Source organism: Pecten maximus, chromosome 15 (assembly GCF_902652985.1).
Source record: "Pecten maximus chromosome 15, xPecMax1.1, whole genome shotgun sequence".
Taxonomy (NCBI): domain Eukaryota; kingdom Metazoa; phylum Mollusca; class Bivalvia; order Pectinida; family Pectinidae; genus Pecten; species Pecten maximus.
Genome location: NC_047029.1, coordinates 26,517,658 through 26,537,169, shown reverse-complemented (window position 1 = coordinate 26,537,169; position 19,512 = coordinate 26,517,658). Strand labels below are relative to the sequence as shown.

General features: G+C 33.0%; 2 protein-coding genes across 7 annotated transcripts in view; one reads left to right on the top strand and one right to left on the bottom strand.

Annotated features, from left to right (window-relative positions):
- Nucleotides 1-6,514, bottom strand: part of LOC117343165 (uracil-DNA glycosylase-like) — a 37,572-nt gene extending 31,058 nt beyond the window's left edge. Inside the window, exons 1-5 of one of the 4 annotated variants that reach the window (XM_033905496.1) lie at nucleotides 5,648-6,514; nucleotides 5,081-5,289; nucleotides 4,550-4,597; nucleotides 3,596-3,774; nucleotides 1,665-2,349 (exon numbers count right to left, since the gene is read on the bottom strand). In XM_033905496.1, coding sequence (XP_033761387.1) covers nucleotides 2,070-2,349; nucleotides 3,596-3,774; nucleotides 4,550-4,597; nucleotides 5,081-5,289; nucleotides 5,648-5,852 — 921 coding nt within the window. In that variant the 5' untranslated portion in view covers nucleotides 5,853-6,514 and the 3' untranslated portion in view covers nucleotides 1,665-2,069. Of the gene's footprint in view, nucleotides 1-1,664; nucleotides 2,350-3,595; nucleotides 3,775-4,549; nucleotides 4,598-5,080; nucleotides 5,290-5,647 lie in introns of those variants that run through there. The other 3 variants (XM_033905498.1, XM_033905494.1, XM_033905497.1) reach the window with 3 other exon arrangements.
- A 138-nt stretch (nucleotides 6,515-6,652) lies between these two features.
- Nucleotides 6,653-15,459, top strand: LOC117343166 (pituitary tumor-transforming gene 1 protein-interacting protein-like). 3 transcript variants are annotated; one of them, XR_004535991.1, is made up of 8 exons: nucleotides 6,653-6,924; nucleotides 7,900-7,949; nucleotides 8,197-8,305; nucleotides 9,108-9,219; nucleotides 9,619-9,684; nucleotides 10,081-10,127; nucleotides 13,550-14,709; nucleotides 14,757-15,459. XR_004535991.1 is itself a non-coding variant. In XM_033905500.1 (7 exons), exons 1-7 carry the CDS (start codon nucleotides 6,717-6,719, stop codon nucleotides 13,591-13,593), a joined length of 636 nt encoding a protein of 211 aa, XP_033761391.1. In that variant the 5' UTR covers nucleotides 6,653-6,716; the 3' UTR covers nucleotides 13,594-15,459. The 3 variants fall into 3 exon arrangements, 2 of the variants coding, with proteins under 2 accessions (XP_033761391.1, XP_033761390.1); XM_033905500.1 differs by having other exon boundaries at nucleotides 13,550-15,459; XM_033905499.1 differs by lacking the exons at nucleotides 13,550-14,709; nucleotides 14,757-15,459 and adding an exon at nucleotides 10,677-10,762.
- Nucleotides 15,460-19,512: the final 4,053 nt, after the last annotated feature.

Below are 19,512 nucleotides of genomic sequence, written 5' to 3'. Positions count from 1 at the left end.
TAATATTTCAGTGAGAAAATGACATTCAAAGTTGGGTTTGATCACCTACTCTACATTACTGAAAGATAGCGGACAAAATCGGATGCTGGATGAGTGATTTTTCAATGTACAAAATAACACATCGATGTCGATGATGAAAATTCAGCGTGATGTTAGAAGATTTTTCTTCCGGGTCACAGGTAAGTAGAAATATGGCGCCAGCGAAAAGTCGATTGTATCATTCCGCGTGAAATCTAATGCGTTCAACGCAGAAAAATATTCTTACGTATCATCGACAGAACATACTTAAATTAAATACTTTGAAAACGATCTATTTGTGAGGTTCTGTTGTTTTGTCATATATCTAACGAAACTGCAGTGTTGCATTTGACTCCGTAAGTCACGGGACTATTTTTTTTTTGCGATAGAATATGATTGTGAAGTGGCAGTGGAAGTTGTGTCAGAGCGAACGAAAATGCCAAAAAAAACAACACATTGTCCTGTCAGCTTCTAAAATACAACAAAACAAAAGGTGATTTTTTTTTAATAGCTGAACTTCACTGTATGTCATTTTTTATCGTGAAGTTAAACAAATATTTACTGCATAACATTACGGAGTTACTGTAAAGCAACGTTTAGATTGGCCAACAGCAGTATCCGCCAGAGCCCTCAAAAGCGCTGACATAGACTCAAACTTACGTTTGTGTCTACGTTTGTGTCAACAAAACAAAAGGTAATTTTTTTATAGCTGAACTTTACTATATGTCATTTTTTATCGTGAATATTTACGATATTTACAAATATTTACTGCATAGCATTACGCAGTTACTGTAAAGCAACGGTTAGATTGGCCAAGGCAGTATCCGCCAGAGGGCATCGTAGATTTTGTCAGCTACACCTCAAAAGCGCTGACATAGACTCAAACTTACGTTTGTGTCAAAAACCAAGGGTTAAAAAGGAGCACCCTGTCTGACACAAGCAGTGAAGTGTAAAGTGTAAAGTAAAGTAAAGGCAAGTGTGCTTTTTTATTTAGGAACTAGCAATCAGAACAAAAAGCCATTACAACAACGGAATTTTATGTCACTGATGATGTAAATCTCATAATAGACTACACGAAGCTACATGGTGTGGTACAATCATAATTAGATAAGCCCACAACATGATCAGTAAAACGTTTGTCATAAAATAATGTTTAATCGAACGTTTTGATGTACCTTTTGTAGCATTTGCCTCTATTTTCAGTACTTTCGGTACTTTGATATGTTGTCCAAAATTTGGGGTGTATGCATTTAACATAATAAAATCTTGGCATATCCAGTAATTCACAAAATAAATTTGTTTCATTAAATGTTTATGAATAGCCATAGATTATTTCTAACCGGAAATTTTGATAGTACTCCATTAATAACTTTGTGGTATTCGACTTTAAATGAAAAGTTAAAAACAATGATTTTCACAAAGAAGACATCAAATTAGGCTGAAATTTAATTTTAGTGTCACGGAGCTTGATGATTCATATACAAAATTAAACCTTAAACAAATGGGGTGAATTTGTTTCACAAATAGGAAATAAAAATGTGTTCTATAATAATTAGTGGTCAAAACATTAGCTTCTTATGCAGTTTGATGGGGAAATAATGAAATCACCAAAAAAAGAATATATACATTGAGGAATGGAAATTAATTCCTCCCACATAATCGGGGATATTATGCTTTTGACAAAAATATGTTTCCAGGAAAAAAAACGCCGTGGGCCGATTTAGCCCTCCTATGCACCACCTCCTTTAATTGTTGCTGTCAGTCACCTGGACTGCAGTTTTGTTTTTATTGGAACAACAATTCTTTGTTTTCAGTAAGCTTTTGATGGCTTTGAGATTCTTAACAGTTTTTGTAGATTGTACTCCGTAGAACCGTGACATACAACGTAGCAAAAAGTGTTATAGTGTAATGTACTTCCTGTTTGTATTGACTACAGATAAAACAATATATATAGCCATCCTCATAATGAAGTATTGTGTCGATCTTTTATCTCTGGTACCCATTCTATATTCACGATCAACTGCCTTTCATTCAACAATGCAGAATTTTTATTATAGCGACCAGTCCATTTTGCCTTGTTTTTTCTTCATTAGTGCTTCGTCAACCAAAGAGAAACACTTACAATTCTCAAACTTTTTATATGACAATGGTGATGGATGAGCTGTTTTGATTACGGAGTGTTTTTTTTTATCAATCAAACTCTCCTTTTTATGGGCAAAGTTGCCCCAAAGAAGGAACACAACAGCAGAACAGTTCTTACTGATAATTCGGATGACTTGATCGGTGAACTTCTGCCAACCATATTTGGAATGTGAATTAGGCTTGTGGGCTCTGAAAAAAGTACAGTAAAAAATTATTGAGGTGAAACTCTACCAAAATACAAAACTTACTATTGCATTTATTTATAAACCTTGACCCATGTAGAGCTACATGTATATATATTTCTTCATGACTGATACAAGATTACACCCCGTCATCAACATAGGTACTTTCAAATTCATTTTCCAGTATCCTTGTCAAACTTTCTGATAAACTAATAATCAAGGCAACAAACAGGGACTCAAGATGAAATTTTACCATAATAGTCACGATGAAATTTTACCATAACCACACATAGATCTCGCGATGAAATTTCACCATAACAACACAGACTTGCCATGAAATTTAACATAACAACACAGACTTGCGATGAAATTTAACATAACAACACAGACTTGCGATGAAATTTCACCATAACAACATAGACTTACGATGAAATTTTACCATAACAACATAGACTCCTGATGAAATTTCACCATAACAACATAGACTTGCGATGAAATTTCACCATAACAACATAGACTTGCGATGAAATTTTACCATAACAACATAGACTTTCGATGAAACTTATCATAACAACAGACTTGTGAGGAAATTTAACCATAACAACACAGACTTGCGATGAAATTTCACCATAACAACACAAACTCATGATAAAATTAATTTACCATAACACAAAGACTCTAGATGAAATTTTGCCACAACAGCATACACCTTTATCAAGATAGTAAGGTACTATATGGCCTTCAGTCAGACATACACTGTATCATTGTCCACAATAACATACAGTTTCCAACATAAAACCCTACAATAACAACACACAAAGACTCACAATGAAACTTTTCTGTATAAAATGAAATTATTGTTTGGAGCTATCAAGTCAAATGATTTCCTGGTTAGCACATGCAACAATAATATATTGATAATGCAATCAATGTTTGTTTTATTCATATTTTTGATTCCATAGGCTATCAACCAAGAAAACAATGAAACTTTTTACACACATTTCATGTTTTACAGTACCTTACCTTAACAACAAAGAGATATACAATAACAAGACAAAGATTTAGAATAAAATTTTACCAGACATGGTTCAGTACCTTAACAACAAAGAGATATAAAATAACAAGGCAAAGATTTAAAATAAAATTTTACCAGACATGGTTCAGTACCTTAACAACAAAGAGATATAAAATAACAAGACAAAGATTTTAAATAAAATTTTACCTGACATGGTTCAGTATGTCTATATACTTACTCAACAGTTAACGTAGCATTTAGTAGAAACACTCCTCTCTTTGCCCAATCTTCCAAATTTCCGTGAGTAGGGGTCTCAAAGTTTGTGATTTTCTTGTCATTGGTTAACTCCTTATATATGTTCTTCAACGACGGTGGTGGTTTTGTTCCCAGTGGTACAGAAAATGCCATTCCCATGGCCTAAACATTTTGAGATACATATATTGGTAAAATGCTCAATACAAAAAAATAAACTAGAGGAAAACAAACCATGGAGTGTATAAAGGATCAAATGTGTGAAATCAATATAATTTGTGTTTAACAATTATTGTAAAAAAATTATGTGTAATGTTTTTATTACATATTGGCAGAGTCAACACTACAGGAAGCTATAGATTTTATTATGATTAATTCATACAGACTTTGAGTTATGAAGATTCAGTTTTGTGACTATACCGGATAATTATCTTATGTATTTAAATTTAACACCAATGACATATAGATTCAAGGACTTATCAAGATATTTATGCCAATTGAATTTCAAGACTTTCAAGTCAAGACACTGCAACATGTGGTGTCATGTACATTTCATGTTATCCTGAGCTTCCATAGAAATTGTATAGGGATATTCCTCTAAAATTAAATCATAAGTCTGTAACTCAAAATGCAAAATGTAGCATTATATAAATAGAGTATGAAATATTAAAAGCACACTGGGTATCACTATAAAAATACATGTCCCTTATAATGGCCCCTGCTAAATCTAGTAAAAGTGATTTTGACCTTGGCCCAAAACCACTGAATTTTGAACTTGTCAGAGATATTATGGTCCTTTATCACTGTGTGAACTGTGAAGTTTGATCATTGGAATGAAGCTGCTAGAGCATTTATGTACATGTACAGTATCATAATGTAGGGAACCATAACAAATAATCAAGCTACATGTAACGTTAAAAAACTGCTGAAATAATCTCACCTGCCCAGAGTCATGGTATGGATCTTGTCCAATAATGACAACTTTTACCTGCAAGGAGATAAGTGCTGAATTGTAATTTACAAGGTTAATTGTTAAACCACTTCAGTTATTGATTTTTTTCTGCTAAGATTTAAGCAGGTTATAATATTATTTCTAATATCATGTTAAATGACCTGATAACTCCAGTGATTTGAAAGAAAGATAATTAATCTAAAGTGTAGCTTTACATACATATACACATCACAGTTTATACAACATAAATATGCTAATTATAAAGTCTGATACATAATTTTATATGTTCAGCAATTTGTTTTTCAAAATCCTGTAATTGGCACAGGTACTTGGGGTCAGGAACTAAATTTATGTTGTATCGGTGTGTAAGTAGACAAGAAATGATGTTACAAATTAAAATTAGACAATTCCATTATAGCTTTAGTTCCTGACTCGTAGTACCTGTCAAGTACAGAAAAACAAATCCTGTAATTGTACACCTTTAACTAAATACTACATGTAGCTGGTTATTCCATATACCTTGTCAAACGGTGTGAGATTAAATGCCTTGAAGATTAAGTCTTTAGGAGGGAACACTTGTGTCCTAGCTGCGTAATCTCTCACTAAGTTTGCCTCGATATCTTTAAAGTAGTCTTTAGTAAACACATCCTTGAGTTCACATTTCCAGGCCTCGTCTGTAAGGTAAGATGACAGGTCTAAGCTCCCTGCAGATCCTCCAGCTGGCAAAACTGACAACAAAAAAGACTACAGTCAAAGTACATGATGAAAATATAGTATATCTTGTATAATTGTAATCGGACAGGGAAAATGTGTGGCCCGACTGTTGTTCGGACCCAGGACCTCCGAACACTAGCCGGATGCTCTAGTCTACTAACTGAGCTACACCGGCGTTCAACCCAGTCCAGTTCCACTACATAATATTGCCCTTTACCTATATAGAGGATTCCATAACAGATGACATGTTTAGTTTTTTTAATTAATGTATAATTTTATGTAACTTTATGTCTGTATCTTTTGATACACAAAACAGCTTCTTCAGTTTAAATCTTGACCTGAACCCACTACAATACATTGTACAACTCATACCCGAAGTATTTTTGTCTGCCACAGCGGTCACTTTAGCTTTCTTCGACGATGTTGGACCTTTATCGTCCCCCTTTCCTTTCTTTGCAGGTCTCTTTGTAGTCTTAGGTTTCTTCTTAGCTGCGTCTTCTGAACTTTTACATTTAGGAGGCATAGGAATATATTTCGGTTGCTTAGCTACAACTACACGTTTACGTTTAGGAGGCATAGTAAAAATTGAATGCCACGATATGATGTTTTGTTTCTTTTTCCTCTCATAGAGTTAGGAATCGATAAAGTTACAAACTCTGGCGAATTTAAGGAAAAACTCAGAAAAGTATCGAAAGTACTTGACCATTCAGAGCTCCTCTACTATTATCTACCACTATGTACGGAAAACGAAACTACATGCACTTTTTACTTTCCCAAGAAACGAATCTCCGAGGGAATTTTCAAGATATGAATTTATGAAAAACTAGTTTGAATTGAGAACCGATCTTTTGCACTTCCGCAGTTGATCAAGCGATCGCGTAGATGTATGTTTCCATGAAAACGATCGATACAGGCAGAGACTTGTATGTGATATACAAGTCTCTGACACAGGGGACTTCTTTTCACCAAAGAGCAAAACGTCCACTAGACTACATGCATTCGAATGAACCATGTAATATTAAATTCATAACATGTGCTCTTTTAATTATTCTTAGAGTTCAAATGTGACACATCGAATAAGTGATCGGTTCAATTTCGAAATGTTTTCGTCTATTTATTTTCGAAGCCATAATCGTCACATGACAGCTGTTGGTATATTACTGCGCCAGTCTGTAGTAAATTGAAAAGTTATATCGATGCCACTGTCTAGCGTATTACATAAGCATGTCATGCCACTGTCGTGATTCGTATGTTTTGTAAAGTAAAATAGTAAAGAAATCAAAATAAAAAAAGTACGTTCGATTATTTTGGAACTATATTTCAAATCACCCACCGAAACAGGTAAATTGCCGGATATTACAAAATCTACATCCTACTTCCTCTTTGTAAACAGAAAGTTGTTTATTATCAGAGAAAGACGTTCTGAAGGCAATCTGCAGCGATGAAATACCTAGATGCTCTGTTTATTGGGTCTTTGTTGATTGTACTGGCGGGGAATTCATATGGAGCGACTACTGGACAGCCAACAACAGAATCTCCAACGAGAGAGGCCCCGACTACACACAAACCCACGATCCCACACACCACCCCAAAACCTAACGAACAGACGACAGCTGCGACGAACTCTAGCACCATGACCCCAGGAGAAGGTATAAGACAGACAACAATAAAGATGATAGATATATTGTTCGACGTTTATATTGTTTTACTAATCTAATACTACAATTTGTTAATTGTGACTTCTCAATACCCTAGGCCTGCTATTTAGAAAATGTCCACCTCTGTTCTTCAGTTACAGTAGGCCTAATTGTAATTTTTTTTAAATAATTGTTGTGGATGTTGTACGTGTGTGTTGATTATTCTTAAAGTACATGTATACCCCGTTTTTATTTCAGGTAAGATTTGACAATACATGTACATTAACTTCAGTACTTACAGAACATTGTTGATATCTCTTGTGATCATGATGTTGATATGAGTCATAATTGACATCATTGTCACTTGATCAGAATTCCTGATACATTGTAATAAATATTATCTTTCCTTAAGTGTTTTGACACTCAGTGATGGAAAGTAATGTATTGCTTCTTTTCAAATCATATTGTTTAATAATACGATAAACAATACACATGTACATGTACACCACTACACAATTTAAAGCTACAAAAAATATAATGTTCTGTTTCCATTATTTTAATATGTACAAATGTATATGCATGTACATTATATGGATAATGTTTATACCAACCTTGACCACAAAATTACTTGTTTCACATTGGTTCCCTTTCATTCAAAGTATTGTTTGTGTATATAATTACTGATTTCTCTAATTATAAGGTTGTTTATTATAATGTTACAGTATATATTGGTAGAGTTTTGTGCTACCATATATGTTGAGGACCAGGTATATGCTACTTCAGTGTTATGTAAATATAAAAGCATTCTTAAAAGGCCACATTATCCACAAACATTGTCTTTATATCACTAAGTCTAACATTGGAAGGATATTCCACAAACAATTAACTGATCAATTTATTTAAGGCCACAACCTCATGGCTATCTATATTGATTATATATATGTCCCCACAAGATGTTTTTAATAACTTGATCACTTCCTTTTATAGAATGTGCAGTCAACAGTGCCAATTGTGATGATTGTTTGAAGATGACTAAGGTGAGAATTAAAGGATTATATCCATTAGTCAATAAAGACCAAAGGGTTTACCATTTTAATTTTCTCAGAGAAAATTTTCACTTATTATATTTATATGGTCTCAGTGAATATTCTCTCTGCAGCTGCATGACTATATATATGTTATGTTACATAATTTCTGTAAATTATTCAATTCTCCACAACTTGAATATTTTTTTTTCAGATTATTGTATATCATATCTCTATAGTTGAATTATTGCTGTTTCAGTGCATGTGGTGTAAATCCAAGAGTTCGTGTCTGCTTTATCCGACTGGTGACATTCTCCCCCACTCTTCTCTTTGTCCCCTGGATGATGCCCGCTGGGGGGTATGTTGGGGTAAGTAATGATTCCATGGGATATAATCACTGGTAATTAGCACTGTGAATCGCAAGGTGGGCAGCAATACAATTCATATCACGATATATATATGAGTACCTATCAGATATTTGGTATTTCATTGTACAAAAGTCATGTTTTGTTTGTGGTATTTCTGGGATATTTGAGTGTTTATTGGCATTTGTCCACTTCCCACAAAGCGTTCTTGAATTGAGATAATTTGGATTTGAAAGAACTCTGCTGGAATGGCCTTGTCAGCCATGTTGTTTACTTCAAAATGTAGGCTATAGCTGACATTGGTCAAGGGAGATAACTACAAATTTCTAGTATCATGATACAAATCAAAGATAGACAAGCATCAATGCACCAACTCTGCAATTCAATACAATGTTGCATCAGTGAATCGTTGCACCACTACTTGTAATACAATTTACACCAATTAAGGCACTTTCTTTTTTACATGACAGGTTTGTTTGCATGTTATTAATTTATGTGATAGGTATAAGACCATTTCTTAAACAATCAATGATTGATTATTTATTGATCTTGAACATAAAGGGAAGTATCTTCAAAAACAAGAAAATGTTGTGGACATGTTTTAAGTCATCTTTATTATATATCTATATTTTAAAATGTTGTTTGAATGCATTTTCATTTAAGCATTGACATCATTTTTTTCTTTTAGTTTCATTGGGGTATGAAACAAATTTTGTTTGCAAACTGTTTGAATCCGTGTACATTGAATATATAATTATCAGCTATGCAGACATGTTTGTATAGTTATCTTTATTTAAATTTTCAGTCAATTTCAAAGTCTTGATCATTGTGATGGGGTGCATTGGAGGACTTATACTGCTCACGATCACAATCTGTATCTGTCGCTGCTGCTGCTGCAGGAAAAACAACTCAGACAGGTACTTTATATCTCTACATCATACAGTAGTTTTTCAATCAAATATTTTTGTTATGAATTTATAGTTTTGTATACCTTTATATACATGTATGATATTATAACATGGTTTTCCAGATTTTGAATTTTGTGTAGAGCAGAACAGGAAAAGAAAAACCAGCACCACTGGTCCTTCAAGCTTGAGTTCAAAATTACTTGTACCAAAGGTGAAACAAAGTGGTCCAATTAAACTGATTTTGTAGTAACTTAGATAAATTACGATAAATCTCTAACTTTTCAATCAGACATATGTAGTCGCCAGTTAATATTCATTTGCCAACAGACCAAATCTTCTGGCTCTTGGTTATTTCTCCCCCTGGTATATGTGGGATTTCTGTGTACAGTATTTGTTTTACCTTATTAGTTATGCCAAAGATGAAGCTAAAGTTGAAAGAAAGAAGATGGAACGCAAGGCCAAGAGTGACGAAAGGTAAACTCTTGGTGTTTGTTTTAATTTAATTCCGCCGTAAAAAAAAAAAAAAAATTGTCTACTTCGTAAAACCTATGCACCTGATCTGGAAATAGTTTGAAGATTAAATCATACATAATAAATATCAACAAAATTTCAACAATTTGTAAGAGTAAATTATTGAATATAAAGATTTGCACTCAACTTTTGTAATTTTATGTAAAAATTAACACAATAAAACTGATAAAAGTGTATTCCATATTTCCATTAAATGGCAAATTATGTCCATTTTCACAGTAAATTTGAGTTTTTCAATGAATTATACACAAATAATTTAAACTTTTTGTCTGTAAAAAGAAATTCTTGCCATTTTTTGTTATATAATAGTTTCTATTAATCTGTCAATTTTGTATTTAGGAGAGCGGAAAGAAAGAGTAAGACAGATGAAATCAGGAAAAAGTATGGTAAGTTAATTAATTCTTAAAATCTTTTCATTTTTAAATACTTTTTACTAACTTAAAGGCCATATAGTTAAGGAATGTCAACTTCATTAGACCTTTCTTGAAAATGGTAAAAAAAAAAAAAACTTTCATAGTAGGCTAAATAAATACAGGGTTGGTAGGGTTAGTTAAAACACAGGTAGTTTTTTCGGCATTAGTGCAGTAGAATTTAATTTTTGAATCATAAATAAATGTTCAAGTAAGCAGAGTAGAACTCCTATTATATGAACTCTCATGAAAAGTGAATTTGTTCAGAAATAGATATGCTGATGTTCTTTTATATGATTCCGTAAGAAAATGGACACTTAAAATTATGATATTTGGGATGAGAATTTGAAATATGAAGTTTGCATCAGTAATTTAAAGGCCAGAGATAAAATATTTCATGGAATTTCAAATATAATCTATTTTGGAGTCTTTTTTAAAAGTAAAAATTAGCCCTTTCAGATATATATAATGTACCTGTATTGATGATTTGTACAATATTGTTGTGATTACCTCCCTTGCTATCAGGAATCGGTTTCAAAGGTAAGATTTTTGACATAAGACAGAACAGTCATCCCCAACCTACATTTATGATTTAGTTTTTTGTGGTTTTATGATTATATTAGTTTGTTTTCTTTTTTCTTTTTTTTCCTCTTTCTTCTCATTTTCAGATCTGTAACAGTGAACCAGTATCAACATATATACATGATGTATTTGAATTTCTTGTGCAAATTTTTGTATATTTCAAATCTTTAAATTTTTCATTTCTTATTGTATGTGACTATTTGACATACTTGTTTCTGAATTATTCGAGATTATGCAATGTACTGTGATTATTTTTATTTTGTTCCATTCAAACATTCAAACAATTTTTTTAGGTCACCTGGGACGAAGTCTCCAGTAACCTATTTTAATCGCCTTTTGTCTGTCGTCGTGGGACGTGTGTCTGCAAACAATTTACATCTTTGACTTCTCCAAAACCGCTGAACCAAATTCAATGAAATTTGCCAGGAAACTTCCATGGCCAAATTCAAGGTCAACCAAAATTGTGAAATATATGGTCCTGACCCCAAGGGGCCTGAAAGGCAGGGCCAAAAAGGGTCAAATTGACTAAAATTTCAAAAATCTTCGTTACAAATCAAAGATATGATAGAATTAATCTTCACCAGATAGAAAAGTCTTCAGGTCCTTTGCCAAAATTGTGAATTTTATGACCCTTGGGTCTCACATTTTCCCCTGGGAAGGGGATAAAGTTAACTATAGATTATATATTGGGAAAAAAATAATTGAGCATTATTTGTTCCAATTGCCATTGGAATAATACAAACTTTGTTAGATGTGTATATTGTCACTAAATGACCTCCACCTTAATATATTGGTAGAAAAAATTACTATTCATAGATGGAAGCTAGGGTCCTAAGGTGCGTTACCAAAATTGTGATTTTCATGACCCTGGGGTCTCACGTTTGCCCTTGGGGGAGGGGGTAAACTTTACTATAGTTTATATAGGGAAATCTTAATTTTGACTTTTATTTGTTTGATTTCTATTCGAATTCATTTTAACTTTATCAGCATTGGATGACAGCTTGATAGTATGCACATGTTGGCCCCGACTGACCCCCTGGCTGATAGGCAGGGTAAAAAAGGGTCAATTAAATCAACTGAAATATTTCGATATTCAGGTGACCGTTAAGGCCCATAGGCCTCTTGTTTTTTTTATTATCAAGGTGTATTATTTCTTGGTGTATGTTTTAGTTTTCAAGATGTTATGTTTTTGTTGTGCACTTTATGGATAGTCTATAAATGTCACCACAGATTTAAAGTGTTATCATCAAAAAAAAAAAAAAACTACAATTTAAGTTTCAGCCCCATCAAACATGGGCCTAATCAGATCTAAACAGTTTACCAAGTGTACCTTCAATTTTGTCCTTTCGTCTATATACAGTTGTGTGATCGCACATTGTTCCAAAAACATCATGCAGACATCGTGCAGACATCATGCGCACAAATGTGTGATGTGCAATACAAACCGCACAACTGTGCGATGTAAACTGCACAGGTAACGATAGGTTTATAAATATTACGAAATTACTTGTTATACGAAAACATATACGAAAATATTAAAATAATGATATAAGATGGTCGCTAATATATATATACATGCTGCATAACAATTGTTTTCATTCATGGAACACATATGACCTGTTATGTTTTGCCATTAAATACGATCCTTTAGAGGACCTGCATGGTCATACATCTGCATGTATAGGATGGGAGACGGACTCCACTTCGATTTTACTTAATAAATGAATTACATATAATATGTTTTTTTAAGCAAAAAAGATACGGTATGTTTCTATTCAAAATAAGTCGTTTTAACTACTGTTTAGTTCTACATGTATGAAATATCCCGTATAAATTCTCGCCAAATACAGATTTCTTCGACTTTCCTAGACCTAGAGGTGTCCTCGACGACGTCCGAGCAAATTATATATAGTTCCTTAAAAAAATAATTTAGATAACTTATTTAAATATACATCGGTATTTAGTTTCATTCCTAATAATTATTGCATATGTTTCAACAAAAATATTGTAATTACATTTGTAGCTGTCTCGTAAAATGTTAATCGTTGTATATCTTTTACAATCGTTCCATACGTTTAAATTATTAATGATGCATTCCTCCTTTTATATCTACCACGATACCAATCGCACATGTACCGTTCCAATCGCCCATTGTGTGCACATTTTCCTTCACGATCCGTATCGCACATCGTGCAGACTTCGTGCACACATCGTGCAGACTTCGTGCGCACATCGTGGAGCGTTGTGCGATCACATAACTGTATGTACGATTTATAAGGTCATGTTCTTAATAAGGTCTTGCCATTTTCTTCCCTAATTGATCAAACTCAATCCATTTGCCTTTAATTCAGATTTTGAGGTTTTCCGTCCAACAGAATATAATCCTTATCCTATAATTAAACAAAAAAATCAGGAATGCCAATATTATTAAGAAAGAATTAGAGAATAAAGAGTATTTTACAATTGTATCCGAGTAGATGCTTAATCGATTTACTCTCAAGTGTAGATACTGATGCTTTCACTATTTTTGTGTAAAGATAAAATATTACTGGTGTTTATTTTATTCACAGAAAAATTATGTTCTTGCTTGTGTTTGTTTTTTCTTATAAATAAATACTGAAATGTTGACTTTACATGCATTGGTTAAATTTTAGTGATTACTAATCAGTTATATGTAGGATATTAATTACTAATTTGAAGATTTGTGATTCTTAGATAAATAGTTTATTCACCAATTGATAATTAATGACTTGTTCATGTTGATCTTCTTAATTTGATAACAATTTTGTAATTTTTTTTTTTAAATTTTCACACAGGTCTTATCAAGGATGACAACCCATACTCCAGATTTGATGCTTAATCATCGAAGGAACAGAGGAACTATTAAAAGTCCAATTTCAAGTGCTGTGCAGTCTATTTTTTATACCAGTACAAATGCACAGAATATTTTTAACTTAATTTGATTTTTTAAACTGTTGATTTTGGTCAAAGATGTAACAAGTAGTTTAAATTGGAATCAGTCAAAAAGTTGATGTAATATTATGGTAAGTGCCAACAAATCTATAATATATATATATATAAGAGAGACTTTTTATATTTAAATGAAACATTAAATTATTGATAAATTATATCTATTTATTGAAGAGCATCAAATTAAAACATGTTTTACAGTACATGTACATCTAGAAGTTGCCATTGATTGACTGCATTTGAAGTTTTTCATTGATCTATTGGTGGTTTGAGTTACAAGTTAACTTCATTTTTCAGTTAACAATAATCAAGTTAGCCTAATTGAGGTTAATTTTCCTACTATAGTGTAAAACCTGTGTTAACTAATACCCTGTGAAATTTCATTTTTCAGTTAACAATAATCAAGTTAGCCTAATTGAGGTTTTCCTACTATAGTGTAAAACCTGTGTTAACTGATACCCTGTGAAAAAACAACAAAAAATGATATGGTCAAATAAAAAGGACAGGATGTCAGAACAGTGTTTTTGGAGGTTTCCATCAGAAATTTGGTTACAGTGTTATTTTGGATCGGACAAGGTGTCGGAATACACAGGTCTTGATTGTTGGCATTCTCCATGCATTATAGTGTTTGATTAAACTAGATATCAGAACACTCAGAGATCAGATTTGACAGGTTTGTTAGAAGATTTGATTTTGGAGTTCGTCATTATAGCTGAGTTCCATTTTGTTTGTTTACTTTGATAAATACTTTTTTATTGAACACTATATAGACATCACATTGTGCTCCGACATTGATATACTTTGATGAATATATAGAGATATATTTTAAATTGGAGACACTTACCTGAGATGTTTTTCTAATAACTTCATCAAGACGAATAAGCATTAAACAGAAAACCTGTGTTCTTATAGGGTATTGTTAATGTTCCTAGCCTACATAATATACACAGGCCCATGAGGTATGGACAGGTGTCTAGACTACATAATATACACACAGGCCCTTGAGGTATGGTCAGATGTCTATCCTACGTAATATACACACAGGCCTTTGAGGTATGGACAGTTGTGTTGCCTTGCTAATATGCACAGGTCCATGAGGTATGGGACAGGTATCATCTAGACTACATAATTCACACAGGCCCTTGAGGTATGGACAGGTTTCTAGACTACATAATATACACACAGGCCCATGAGGTATGGTCAGATGTCTATCCTACGTAATATACACACAGGCCCTTGAGGCCTGGAACAGGTGTCTATAGCCTACATAATGTACTCACATAGGCCTATGAGCTAAGTACCGGTGTCGGTCTCAATCCTACATTACATAGACCTATGATATTCTATTTTCACTGAAGACATGTTTATTTGCTGTTAAAATTGCATCCTTCCACACTTAGTTAAGGATCAGAATTGTGTGATGTTTGATGTTTTCTTCCTTGAAATTGATATCATTGTTTTGTGTAATGGCATTATATTTCAGTATATGTATGGTACTGAATGTTGTGTGTGCCAAACATTTTGGAATTTTGCACTGGACATTTACGCAAAATATAACTTTCTGGTTTCCCTTTTTTCAAATTTTAAGTTTGTTTATTCAAAGTTAAATCATACAAAGCTGTTGCTCCTCAAAAACTTTGTTTTCTTGAAAGTCTGTAGTGCTATTTTTGAAGTATATACATTTTTAATCACATTCCTAATTTGATGTTATTTGATGAGAGTTTTTGAAGACTAAATAATACTAATATACAGGTCATCCAACATTGTACAAACTTTTTGTGTATGGTAACTAATGCTACATGGAAGTAGAAGGCTAAGCGATTGCCTTTTTGCAATAGCCTATCTTATATAATTACCATATTCGACCTAATAAGCGCACCTTCCTCTATAAGGTCAACCCCACATTTTACAGGATAAGAGGATGGTCATACTAATTTAAACATATAAAAAGTTCCTTGTACCTCAATGATCTGTCAATGTAATATCTTCAGTCTTCTAACCAAAGAGTCTAGATTGTTTTCATTACATAAAAGTATGAAAATGAAAGAAAAAGTTAATTTTTTCACACAAATTCACAGGGAAGTTTTTGTCTCTTACATGGTTTTATTAAGTGCACCCATATAGTGTTTTTTAAGTGCACATTACACTTATTAGGTAAAATACGGAAACGCCAATGTAATAAAATATTCTGGAATGAAAATTTATTTCAATGATCATGATATTTGCATAGAACCATAGAGGAAGGAAGAAAGTATGCATGGTTGCAGACATTTCTACTCGAGGAATATTACAGGTGTGAATTCAACATTGTGAAAATATCCAATCAAACATCTTAAAATAACACAGTTTCTAGCTCTGTAAGGAACCTTTTAGAAATATAATTTTGCCAACTGACACTGGTAAAAGACATGAAATCAGTCTTTGTAATATTTTGCAAAATCTCTTCAATAACACATTCAAACACTGTTTGTTAATCATTTTATTGAGTTTTTGATTTCCCTTAATTTGTTGGTGTACATGTTTTGCTTAAAACAATAATATTTTTTCCTAATTCCATATGTAAATTTCCTCACACTTCAGTTTTTAGCCCACCATCATCAGATGGTGGGCTATTCAAATCGCCCTGCGTCCGTGGTCCGTGGTCCGTCCGTCCGTCCCTCCGTCCGTCCGTCCCTCCGTCCGTCCGTCCGTCCGTCCGTAAACAATTCTTGTTATCGCTATTTCTCAGAAAGTACAGAAGGGATCTTTCTCAAATTTCATATGTATGTTCCCCTTGGTGCCTAGTTATGCATATTTCATTTTGAGACCTATCGGAAAACAACATGGCCGACAGGCAGCCATCTTGGATTTTGACAATTGAAGTTTGTTATCGGTATTTCTTAGAAAGCACTGAAGGGATCTTTCTGAAATTTCATATGTAGGTTCCCCTCGGTGTCTAGTTATGCATATTGCATTTTGAGACAAAATTGGAAAACAACATGGCCGACAGGCAGCCATCTTGGATTTTGACAATTGAAGTTTGTTATCGCTATTTCTCAGAAACTGATGAAGGGATCTTTCTCAAATTTCATCTAAAGGTTCCCCTTGGTGCCTTGTTATGCATATTGCATTTTGAGACCAATCGGAAAACAACATGGCCGACAGGCAGCCATCTTGGATTTTGACAATTGAAGTTTGTTATCGCTATTTCTCAGAAAATGATGAAGGGATCTTTCTGAAATTTCATATGTAGGTTCCCCTCGGTGCCTAGTTATGCATATTGCATTTTGAGACTAATCGGAAAACAACATGGCCGACAGGCAGCCATCTTGGATTTTGACAATTGAAGTTTGTTATCGCTATTTCTCAGAAACTGATGAAGGGATCTTTCTCAAATTTCATCTAAAGGTTCCCCTTGGTGCCTTGTTATGCATATTGCATTTTGAGACCAATCAGAAAACAACATGGCCGACAGGCAGCCATCTTGGGTTTTGACAATTGAAGTTTGTTATTGCTATTTCTCAGAAAGTACTGAAGGGATCTTTCTGAAATTTCATATGTAGGTTCCTCCTGGTGCCTAGTTATGCATATTGCATTTTGAGACTAATCGGAAAACAACATGGCCGACAGGCAGCCATCTTGGATTTTGACAATTGAAGTTTGTTATCGCTATTTCTCAGAAAATAATGAAGGGATCTTTCTGAAATTTCATATGTAGGTTCCCCTCGGTGCCTAGTTATGCATATTGCATTTTGAGACTAATCGGAAAACAACATGGCCGACAGGCAGCCATCTTGGATTTTGACAATTGAAGTTTGTTATCGCTATTTTACAGAAGATACTGAAGGGATCTTTCTCAAATTTCATATGTACGTTCCCCTTGGTCCCTGGTGTTGCATTTTGGGACCAATCCGAAAGCAACATGGCTGACAGACAGCCATTATCGCTAAATCTTAAATTTTATATATAGGTTCCCCTTGTTTGAAAAGTACTAGAGGGCTGTTTCTGAATTTACACAGATTAGTAAGACTTAGAGGAAGGGAAAAGTAGGGAAAAGATCAATCTGACATGGAACCTATAAAGATCATTCAATGGTGGGCGCCAAGATCCCTCTGGGATCTCTTGTTATTGAATACCATTCCTTCACAGTTTAACACTATTTACAGTAAACAGACATTTTGACACATTTTACCCATTTTACATTGTAAGTATATTCTCCACTTTGTGAAATATAATTACGACTAACATCTATTTCCAATTTGATTTTCATTGATTTCTTGTCAAGATTACATTGTAATTCAAAAAATTATTTGAAGTGAAAAAAATTATCTGAATGCAATTTTTTATTGAATCTGTACCTATTATCAAGATATTGACTTAGATTAACAATATATGTTGTTTTGTAGCTGTTTGGCATTTTAAGTAACATGACAAAATACAGAAATATATATTTTATAGAGATAAGAAACTTAAAAAGATAAAAATTAAAGGTATATTCAACTGACAGCATACTACATTGTACCCCAGTACCTTAAATAAGGTTTCTGGTATACAGTTAAACCTCGTTATCCAAACTCAAGTTTTATCATGAAAAAACTATAACTAAGATATCCTGAGTATTTTAAGAAATCAGGTATGATTTATATATCATTTCAATTGTCTGGACTGAATTTTTACCCCAAGTTTAGCTGAGTCTTCAAGTTATAAGAGTTTGAGTTAACAAAGTTTGACCTTCTCTAGATAATTCTTGTGCAATTTAAAGCCGTTGTTTTGTTATTCATTTAAATGAAACATATTTCATTGTACATTTTCATCAATATATAGATATACTGTTTTGCCATATGCTTTATTTATTCTGATGCTTTTTATCATTGTTTTAATCTGGCAAAGATAGGTCCATCATTCTCTGAAGCATTGGTTATTGTAAACGTACATGTACCTATCTCAGTGCTAAATGCTATTCCAATAAAACATCTATCTGACTAAGACTCATGGAATTCGATTGTGTTAAAGTAACACATGGAAACATATGTGTAAATCTATTGAATAGTTTAGATGAGTTCCAGGACTATCGGAATATTTTACTGTAAAGTCACTTTGTAATAATGTATTGAATCTTTATACACAAATTCCAGAATGCTGGAGTCTTTGTTTAAGTTATAGAAAGAGATGTTACTGATGGATATTGCGTATAAATTGTGGATTTACAGAAATATTAGAGAGCTGATATAGGTACATGTACATGAAGTTGTATTGATTGCCTTGTTTAATGACCAATACATTACAAAATGTTATTAATTCTGCTGATATTTCTTTGGTATTTGATTTTTTTGCTGATACAAAACGAGATACCATGATAAATATGATTTATATGAATGATAATCAAATTTTTATTCACTCAACTTACTTGATAAAGAAGTAAACAAATAATTGAATAATAAGCTAAGAAAGTTTCATTTTTTAAAAGAAGTAAAAGAAAATGATTTAATAATAAGCTTAGAAAGTTTCATTTTTGCACACAGGTTAAATCTTGATGATACTTGTGAGTGAACATCAGGTTTCTGAAGCCGTCCAGTATCAATAACTTCCAAATTATCCGGATCCGAAATTAGTTGTTAGGCAACTGTACACTTGGGTTTCCGTTGTATAAAAACAAGATACATATTGTCTGGTTGTGATTTTGTTAATTGCTTGCCAAAGTTATATATTTGTACAAAGCTTATTCTATTTCAAAATATGAAGATTAAATCATGCTTAAAAAAAAACAAAAAAAACTTTGTTAATTTTCTAACTTCGTGATACATTGAAGTTTCCCCCTGGTATTTAAAGT

What these genes read in the sequence shown, in the direction of transcription:
- LOC117343166 (XM_033905499.1), top strand. Translation starts at nt 6,717, where the DNA reads ATGAAATACCTAGATGCTCTGTTTATTGGGTCTTTGTTGATTGTACTG. An exon ending in CACCATGACCCCAGGAGAAG is followed by an intron (nt 6,925 to 7,899) that starts GTATAAGACAGA and finishes TTCCTTTTATAG; the next exon opens with AATGTGCAGTCAACAGTGCC. An exon ending in TGAAATCAGGAAAAAGTATG is followed by an intron (nt 10,128 to 10,676) that starts GTAAGTTAATTA and finishes CCTTGCTATCAG; the next exon opens with GAATCGGTTTCAAAGGTAAG.